This window comes from Gekko japonicus, unplaced genomic scaffold, assembly GCF_001447785.1.
Source record: "Gekko japonicus isolate JY-2015 unplaced genomic scaffold, Gekko_japonicus_V1.1 scaffold881, whole genome shotgun sequence".
Taxonomy (NCBI): domain Eukaryota; kingdom Metazoa; phylum Chordata; class Lepidosauria; order Squamata; family Gekkonidae; genus Gekko; species Gekko japonicus.
In genome coordinates, this window is record NW_015168675.1 from 396,042 (window position 1) to 406,141 (window position 10,100).

A 10,100-nucleotide genomic window follows, 5' to 3' on the forward strand; every position below is an offset into this window, starting at 1 on the left:
GTAGTTTTAAATAGTTTCCAAGCATTCCCAATGGTTTTGACCTTTTCTACTTTTCCTTTCAGTTTCCTCCCCACATGTCCCCTCATATCAGAGAAGTTACCCCTTTTAAAGTTAAAAGTGGTTGTGCTGGTTAATACCATCGAGTTGCTCCATCACCAGCTTGAGCATATCCGCTAGCATTTTAATGATGTCTGCTCCCTCTTCCGGTTTTGGACTCTGGCTGCCCGGCGGTTTCGTTTTCAGCTTTCTCTGCTGGGCCGCCATTTTCTCCGATTTGTTTACAGTTTCTAACGCTTCTTCCCGGCTTGAAAAATCGCCCCACCGCGGCTGATGTTTTTATTTCAAACAATCCCAATAGTAAGAGATAAGAAGATTTTTAACATATGGCAAAAAGAAATTTCAAAGTTTGTTTGGGCCGGGAAGAAACCACGAATTAAAATGAAGATTTTATGTGATGCCAAAGAGAGAGGGGGATTCCAGTTACCGAACTTTAGATTGTACCATGAAGCGGTATGTTTAACTTGGTTGCAACAATGGGTTACATTAAACAATAAGAAATTGTTGGCGTTGGAAGGTCATGACTGTAAATTTGGTTGGCACGCCTATTTATGGTACGATAAAGTAAAAATGGATGGTTTCTTCAAACATCATTATATCAGAAGAATGTTATTTGACACATGGATTAAGTATAGAGGGTACTTCTCGGACGAGAGACCTCTTTGGCTTGTACCGGCAGAGGTTATAAAGCCTTTTTTGGCATATAAGGGAGAGGATTGGGTACAATATAAAGACATGCTGAAGCCAGTGGGAAAGACATTTGAAATGAAAATGGAAGAAGATTTAGCTTTTAAATATGGTTGGCTTCAATATAGACAAATTAATGACTTGTTCAAAAAAGATAAAAAGGTGTTTGGGTTTAGAAGAAAGTATAATGAAATTGAGAATGTATGGTTTGAGGGAGATAAAAAACTTATTTCAAAAATGTATAAAATATTGTTAAAATGGTATACAGAAGATGAGATAATTAAGGAACAGATGATAAAATGGGCGATAAATATGAATAAGGAAATAATGATGTCATCTTGGGAGTATTTATGGAAGAATGCATTGAAAATATCAACATGTAACAGCTTAAAAGAAAATTGTTATAAGGTGATGTATAGATGGTATATGACTCCGAAAAAGATTGCTAATATGAATAGTAATATGTGAAACAAATGTTGGAAGTGTAAAAAGATAGAGGGCTCATTTTATCATATGTGGTGGACATGTGAAAAAGCTAAAAAGTTTTGGGTTGAGATACATGCAGAGATGGAAAAAATTGTGAAATGTAAATTTAAGAAGGAGCCGGAAATATTACTTTTGGGACTTAAAATGGAATAAGTCAATGTGGCAAAAAAGACATTGATGTGGTATATGATTACAAGTGCCAGAATGACTTATGCTCAGTGTTGGAAGCAAGATAAAGTTCCGGAAATTGGAGATTGGATTAAAAAAATATTGTTTATGGTTGAAATGGACAAAATGACCAGGAAACGTAATAATTTGGAGGCAGAGGAATTTTTTGAGGACTGGAAAGACCTAAAGGACTATTTGGAAAAGCATTGGGATGTAGGAGATATGTTATTTTGCTTTAATAATTATTGAAATAAAGATTAATGATATGTATCGAAGTTAAAAACGTAAAAATGGAGATTAGTTACCTACTGTATATGTGGTAAAAAAGGAGAGGGAGGAAGATAAATTTTTATGAAGTGAGCAGGAGGTTGGAGCACTGTGGGAAGCCAAGGGGGGGGGAAGGGAGGAGGGTAGGATGTAAAATTGTATAATTTTATAACAAGTGTTTGAATTGATTGATTATATCCTGAATAAAATGTTTTACAAAAAAAGAAAAAGAAAAATCGCCCCATGATGATGGTAATCAAGTAAGTCTCTCAAAACACACTCGTATATCCTCCCCTCTCCCCCTTCGTATCGCTTATCAGTTCATTCGCATAAGTTCATTCCCCTCTTTGCATCTGCTTTTATCAGCGGGGGGGGGGAGCCGCTTTTACAATAATCCGGTTTATTCTGAACTCACGTTCATTGTCGGTCAGTTTCTCTGACCTCGCTCACTTTAAATGCCATTCAGCTCAATCTCCGGTGCTTGTCCCGGTCAAACCAGCTAGTGCTCGAAGGCCACACAGCGTCTGGACTGTCAGGGCAGAGGGGAGCCTCAATTCTCCGGCATTACGCCATCGAAGAGGCTACCCCTCAAAAGCCCTCTGGCCTGGAGCCTATCAGAAAGGCTCCGTGGGGGTGTCACGAGGTGGCACCCCTCCAAGCCGCTGGTGTGTGGATCGCTCTCCTGCGGTTCAGGGAGAACGTCCGCCATCGCTGCTCCATAAACCGGAAGTCCGCCACCACCCTCTCGATTAATATGCCCAAATAGGGCAGGTTGGACACTGGCCGATAGTTGGCCAATTCGGTCGGGTCCAAGGTTCGTTTTTCAAGAGAGGGCGGACCATCCTCTTGCTGAAATAGTCACATACAATATAAATTGTAGATCATTTTTCTTACATTGTTCAGGAATAATACTTAACATAAATACTTCTGGAGTAAAGGGGATGAAAAATTTTAAAGTTTTTTGTATTACCTCATGTATCCATGCCCAATATGTCTTAGCTTTTTCACATTTCCACCACATATGATAAAATGACCCCACTTTACTCTGACATTTCTAACATAGGTTTGAATATTTGGAATCTATTTTTGAGAGAATATCGGGGGTGGTATACCATCTATGGCACATCTTGTAAATATTTTCTTTATAAGAAATTGCTTGTGTGATTTATATGTTTTTTTCCCTAATCTGGGCCCATTGTTCCAGCTCTACATTATGTCCCAAATTTTGAGCCCATTTTATCATAAACTACTTAACGGCCCCCTCATCTTGGGGAGCCTATTTCCTCTCAACGTTTGTCCAAGTGGTTGACTTCCACCATAGCCCTTTGCTATGAGCTTGCATGTCAACCCATTCCTCCCTCTGTCACTGACCATTCTACACGGGTGGTATCGACATCCACCACTTTCCTGGCTGGTGTTCCGTTGGAGGACGTCTTTGCGGCTGCTACGTGGTCCTCGGCATCGACCTTCGTGACCCACTACACACTCGATGTCCGAGCTCAATGGGATGCTGCATTCGGCCAGTCGGTGCTGCGATCTCTCTTCGCTCCCCCCCCCTTTCAATTTATTGATCGCTCAATCCTTGCAGAGCTGCCGGCTCTGAGCGATTTACAGTTACTCATGTGTAGACACGGAGCTAACAATGATGGGGGTAAGGGAGGACAACATATATCATTTTTAATCACACACACTTCGCAGTCGACAGGGAGCTTGGTCAGCTGTAAGCATCAGACGTGTCCCGGCAGCATTCTTTAGTCAGCGTCGCTTGATGTCATCAGCATTTTCTTGGTCGCAGCACACCACTGCCACCGTCTGGCCGGAATGGCCCATTGCAGGCTTTTCTTTGAAGCTGTGTAGATCTCTCTTTGCTTTTGAGCTTACGCACGGACCTTCCGTTTGTCGGCTAACACTTTCCCACGGGGGGGGGGTTAAGTGTGCCCACCCTCTCTACGGAGTGGTACCCATTTTATCTACTCGCCAAAGCTTTCGAACCGCTGGGTGGACGGCGAGCTGGGGACACGGCTGGTAGCTCACACCAGTGCGGGGCTCGAACTGACAGCATTCCTGTTCAGCTCAGATGTTTAACCAGAGGATAAATCCCCTGTGCCACCGCTCCCCTGTCCCCGCTTGACCCTGCTACGTCTCCGGGTAGGACCCGTGGATGTTTCTTCCTGCTGGTGATGCTGTGTCTTAACCAGTATTCTTTGTGTCTCTTGCAACTGCCAGCTCCCTCCTCCAACTGGTTCAGCTCTTGTATTCACCCATGTGTGGGACTGCACAGAGACCACGATGAAGATAAACAGGTTGCTTACCTGTAACTGATGATCTTTGAGTGGTCATCTGTGCAGTACCACAATACCCCCCAGCCTTTCCCACTGCTGGCATCTCCTATTCACCTTTCTTTGGCTTGATGGGAGTTACCGGTAGCGGTCGAAGGAATTGAGTGGGAGGCGGCTCTCTCTCCCCGCTCCAGGCATGCGCAGTACGTGCCTGCTCCCCAGGGTGGGAAGAGAGCCCGTCAAAAGCTTTCTGAGGCAAAGCTCTAGAAGTTTCTCCAGTTGAGGTCGTGCACAGGCGCCCAACCCATGTGTGGTACTGCGTAGATGACCACTCGAAGATCATCAGTTACAGGTAAGCAACCTGTTTTTCCTGTAGTTAGTCCTAAAGATGCTTGGCTGGGGACCTCCTGCCAAGGAGTTTAGGCTCCCGCCAAGGAGTTTAGGCAAAGAGGCTTGGCTGGGAACCTCCCACCAAGGAGTTTAAAGCTCTTTAAGGTTTAAAGCTAGGAAGGCAAATATCCAGTCTTGGGAACGTATCACAGTTGTCCTGTAGAAAGCTATTCACAGTCTCTTAAATGAATATTTGGCTGGGTTTCTAACCCCCCCTTGCTCAGTAGCGACAGCTATGACTCACGTTTCCGTGGGTCTCTTCTTTCTGCTCAGTGCTGGAGGCAAGCCCTGGCTTTCTTTGTTATGCTGCTGCTTTGCGAAGTGCCAGGTTGAAGCCCCTTGCTCTGGACCCACTGCTTAGGGGCCAGAGAAGCCGCAAATCATTTGAGACCCCTTTACTTAGAGCGAGAAAGCCAGCACGGCTGAGGAGCGAGTCTCTACCGTGTCCATGGCGCTGCGCTGCAACCACTCCCTTTATCTAACTGATTTCATTATCTGGATTCTGTACTCTAGACAGTCAGAATACTCTGACCATCTTCTTCATTTGCATGTGATTTCAGGCTCAGATATGGACCTTCACTCCTAATGAGCAGATAAAGTATCTTCTGCGGGCTTGGGTGACAGTGTGGAGAGATCAAGAGATACTGGATGACAAAGCCCCAGAGAGTGTTCGTTATCCGCTACGGGTTATCGGGGAAGGAGCACTGGCCACTTTAACAGTAAGTTACAACATTTGGGGGAATAAAGAGTTTTGGAGGAAAGTGGAAGCACTATTATAGAGCTTCCCATGAAAGCAAACCGAAGGGGTACCCTAGCATCTATGCAATCTTGGATTATAATATGGGTATCCCTCCCAGTTGGTAGTGACACAAGCCTCTGAAGCAGATCTGTAGACCATGGTGATCAACACTGACATATTCTCAAGGTAGTCTTTTTTTTCCACCTCATTGTCCCGGATATGGGGGTATGTTTAGAAGAAATTCCTGTAATCTCTTTTGCTTGATGGGCATGATCCTTCTGTGTTTGGGTTGCAGGCACTAGAGGAGCAGGTGGATGTTGGCAGTATCTTGGTTGGCAGAACACAGTCATGTGAACTTGTATTATTGAACAATGGGGCCTGTTCCCTAAAATACATATTCAGTGTGGAGCAGACAATCACTGGACCATGTGACCCTGAAGAAGTTGCCAGTGACACACTAGGTATTTATTAGAGATGCAAATCTTTTTAGCTTTCTGAGTTCTCTGCTCTATGCTCATAACATTTCTCTCCCCCCCCCCCCCCCCCCGCCTCAGCAATAGAACTTGACCACTACAGCGGAACAATTCCTGCTCGGGGAAAGATCTTGCTGCGAGCAACTTTTAGCCCAGCCCGTCGGTTGCACTACACCTGGACTATCTTTTATGCCCTCTCCACTGTGAAAGGTGAGCAGTCAAGAGGAACTGGATAGTAATATAAGTCACTCTCCATAACAAGCAAATTATATATCTCTGTGAGTGCAGGGGTGGTGGTGGGGATTCCACACCAAATGAGACTGTCCTTACTTCACTACATATTTAACCTGCCAAAAAGCTTGTATGGCTCCAAGCTGAGTGATGAGCTAGTGGAATGTCTAGCTGGAGGCAAAGGGAGCTCAGCTATTGCTTCTTTTATACTGTCACAGTGTCCCATCCTCTGCCATTTGAACAATCTTAGGTGAATTTCTGGCACAAGGGGTCAGGGGTCTCTCCTGTTGACCCAAGGGCCTTTCTTCACACTTTTAAAAATCCTTACTGGAATATCCCTGAAAACTCCGGTGGAGTGGTAGCAGTATGATGTTCCACCCCTCACGCAACATACTGTGGAGAAGAGGAAGTATCTTTGTTGTTGCTCATCTAAAATATCATCTGGTTTGTAATGGGAGGGGGAAGTATGCAGCCACCAAGGAATCTGGGTAGTGGGAACCATTGGCTAGGCTCGGAGGGGTTTCCTTTCAGTATGGAAAATGGTGCCTTGATTGGAATTAGTATTTCAGTCCTGTGATTTTGCCTGACAAACTTACTTGGGACATAGCAAATGGGCTTCAGTGATCTTTAATGACCTGAAATCTGTCCTCAACCTTGAAACAGAATTTTTGAGAAAGGCAATCTCCCTTATATATAAAAGAAGAAGAAGAGATTGGATTTATACCAATCTCCAACTTAATTGTAATTTTTCCAACTTAAATAACTCAACCATGTGGCTAAAGGACCAGCCAAAAATACAGCATCAGCATGTTGTCAGGATTGGGTGTACAATTCCATGGGAAAGATCTCTGTGATAAGCCACCATACATGTAGTTACATCATTTGAATGTTATACCAGCAATATAGAAGGTGTTTGTGGAAAAGCAGCTCTCATTTCACTAAGGTAGCATTTAAAGGGCTAATCACTGCACGATCATTCTAATTCTCATTTTCTGGATACACTTTTCAGATCTGGGACAGTATTTTTGTCAAAATGAGAAAGGCAGGGTGAAGCACTAAGTGCATTTGTTTTATTATTTTTATCTCAACCTTTCTCCAAGGATTGAAAACAACATTTAAGCCTCATGATAGAAGAAGAAGAAGAAGAGATTGGATTAATACCCTGCCCTTCACTTGGAGTCTCAGAGCGGCTTACAAACTCCTTTCCCTTCCCCTCCCCACAACAGACACCCTGTGAGGTGGGTGGGGCTGAGAGAACTCTGACACAAACTCCTCTTTTTCAAGGACAGCTGTGCCAGAGCTTGTGACTGACCCAAGGTCACATCAGCAGGTGCAAGTGGAGGAGTGGGGAATCAAACCCGGTTCTCCCAGATTAGAGTCCGCGCACTTAACCACTACACCAAAGCCGAATGGTGGTGGCACGAACATTCCACACGCTCCGGAATTGATTGGCGCCCTGGTGTGTCACTCAGAATCTGTCCCTATCCACTGGCTGCATTGCTTCAGTCTTGCCTCCAACAGTCTAAACAGTTTGCTGTTCCCCCCGCCCCCATAGCCAGTCAGAACACAGAGGTTATTTGCATATGCAGCCTCATTGGCCTTTGCCTCGGAACACAGAGGTCATTTGCATATGCGACTTGATTTTTTCCTCTAACATTCTAAACAGTTTTGCTGTTCTGAGGTAAAATGTGTCCAATCTCCAGGTGAGGGCTGGAGATCACTCCGGATTACAACTGCTTTCCAGATGGCAGAGATCAGTTCCCCTGGAGAAAATGGTGGGCTCTGTATCCTTATATGCTGCTGTGGTGGCCCCCATATGACAGCGAATGTGACATAGCAGTCAGGGCTTCAGAGCATGGGAGAGGCTGCAGGTGTGTGGGGGTGGAAAGCTGAAGAGTGAGGGGGAAATAAAGGTAGGTTGATGATTGGCTGGGGAAAAGATAGGGTTGCCAACTCCAGGTGGGAAATTCCTGGAGATATGAGGGATGGAGCCTGGAAAGGGTGAGGTTTCAGGAGGCGTGGGACCTCGGACAGGTACAAAGCCATAGACTCCACCCTCCAAACCAACCATCCCCTTATGGGGAACCATCGTTGCCAATCTCCAGGTGAGGGCTGGAGATCACTCAAAATTACAACTGTTCTTTAGGTAGCAGAGATCAGTTCCTCTGGAGAAAATGGTGGACTCAGTGTCATTATACCCTGCTGAGGTCGCCACAGCAAATTGACACTGAGTTGGCACCCGCCCAGAGCCTCTTTCTAGAGATCATTGTATTTATTTTCACAACGGGCCTTTTTCCTAGTTTACAAATATTTCAATAAATATGTATAATGTCTGGGGGTTGGTTGGAGAGATAGCTAGAAAGTCGCGGTTTGAATTCAAAGACAAAGTGGAGGGTTTTTAGTTAGCATTTCCTGGACTGGAAAAAGCAAAAGGTCCCATAGAGGCTCATATCGTTGCTGTTCTGGAATCTGTATAGAGTTAGCAGGTGTGCTGTCTGCTTTCAGCATCTGCTTGCATGCAAAATGCTCAGTTTGTGTGGTTGTAAACAAGCAAATATTACAAAGTTACCTCTGATCCAAAGGAAATTAAATACTGTAGTACTGTCTTGCAAGTGGGGAGTACTTAACAATTCAGACAATAAACCAGTGGCTTATGGGAAAGGCATTTTGAGAACCCCCTGCCAAGTTCAACTTCTCTTTTTCCATAGCTGTAAAGACAAATGAAACTGACAAGATGCTTTTCCAGATGCAGCTCTGCTGATGGGCTCTTTTGTCTGTTATATTCCTTTTATTGCATACTAGCTTGATACCCGTGCTTCGCTATGGTAACTTAAGTTCCATAAATCCAGTTATAATATTGATGATGTGAAATTTGAAATGTGACATTTGTTGTAGGAATTCTAACAGAGAAGATTGTGGTGTAAGAAATGAAGTGAGACTTACGTCCCTTTTTCCTGTACTGAAGGACCTCTCTCTAGACCACATTGGTGGTTCTGCCCTCAGGTGCTAGGATAACCAGGCTGCTTGGTGAGCTCACTCTGGAGCAGGCCACATAGAACTGCCCATTTAAGAAGCAGTCATCATTTAAGAAGCAGGGGTCACGCTTCTCAGAAATCTCTTGGGGGGTGTGTGATATTATGGTAGGAATGCACTCCCCTTATTTTGGGTTTCTTGGTGCAGGGGTTTGGACTGGGCATTGAATTTGGGGGGAGGGCATACCCCCCTTTTTCTCACAAAAATGCCTCTTATTTATGTTACATTTTAGAACTGGGACATAACTACATATTCAAAACACCATCCGAGCAAACAGATATTAAGCAAGTTCATATGAACCACTTTTCTAGAACCTACATTGTGAGAAATTAAATAACCTAATCTACAGATTTGAAGTATATTTCCATTGTGGGTGTGAGTGTGGCTAAGCTGGGCCAGCAGCATCGCTAAGGCGATCCTGCTGGGGCGAGGTCCCTGATGGATTAAAGTACCCTGGTCCTGCTCCTACACCTGACAGACACCAGCCTGTCTGGTGTTGGGGGGGATTGTATTTAAAGGCATTGCAGAGGCTGGGCCAGCAGCAGGGCTAAGGCAATCCTGCTGACCAAACCTCCCTGGTGGCTGTAAGCATCCTGCCTCCTCTCCTACACCTGACAGGCTGTCCAGTGCAGGAGGGAGAGAGGGGAGGAGTATTAGAAGCCACTTTGGAGGTGGGGCTGGTAGGATCACTAAGGCGTTACTGCTGGGGCGGGCAGGGTGGCTTTAAGCACCCTGCAACCACTGCTGCACCTGACAGACAATTGCCTGTTAGGTGTAGGAGGTGGGGGGAGTGTGTTGGAAGCCATCAGAGAGGGTGGACCAGCAGCATTACTGCACCTCACAGGTGGTTGTTGGCCGTTCCTGATTTCCTCAACTGTCATGAGCTCTCTGCAGTCTCCTGTACCTGTTTTTTTTTTTACCTCAGAACACTGAGCTCTGCCGCTGACCAATCAGAGAGTGGGGGGTGCAAGGAGGCAGCAGCCTGACAGCTGCATAGGAATCAATGGGGGGACAACATTTTACCCCTTTTGACCCCCTTAGGGGTCGAATTTCTAAAAATCCCTTCTTAGTGAGCACCTATGTCACGGTAAAAGCACTCTCCCTGAATGTGGTGTTTCTAGGTCCAGCAGTTTGGCCTGGGTGTTGATTTTATGGTTAGAGGACTTTCTTTTATATATATATACTAGGAGAAAGGCCCGTTGCAGGTATGAATACAACGGGAGCTAGCGGGTGTGTATGGGTGGTCTGGGTCCGCGCATCGCCGGGGCCCCCCCCCCCCCCGGTCGCAGG

At 45.3% G+C, this 10,100-nt stretch overlaps 1 protein-coding gene across 1 annotated transcript in view; it reads left to right on the top strand.

The window, feature by feature from the left end:
• Positions 1–10,100, top strand: part of CFAP65 (cilia and flagella associated protein 65) — a 72,215-nt gene that overhangs the window by 29,301 nt on the left and 32,814 nt on the right. Inside the window, exons 12-14 of the mRNA XM_015415366.1 lie at positions 4,895–5,053; positions 5,369–5,534; positions 5,628–5,756. Of these exons, the coding sequence (XP_015270852.1) occupies positions 4,895–5,053; positions 5,369–5,534; positions 5,628–5,756 (454 nt within the window). The remainder of the gene's footprint in view (positions 1–4,894; positions 5,054–5,368; positions 5,535–5,627; positions 5,757–10,100) is intronic.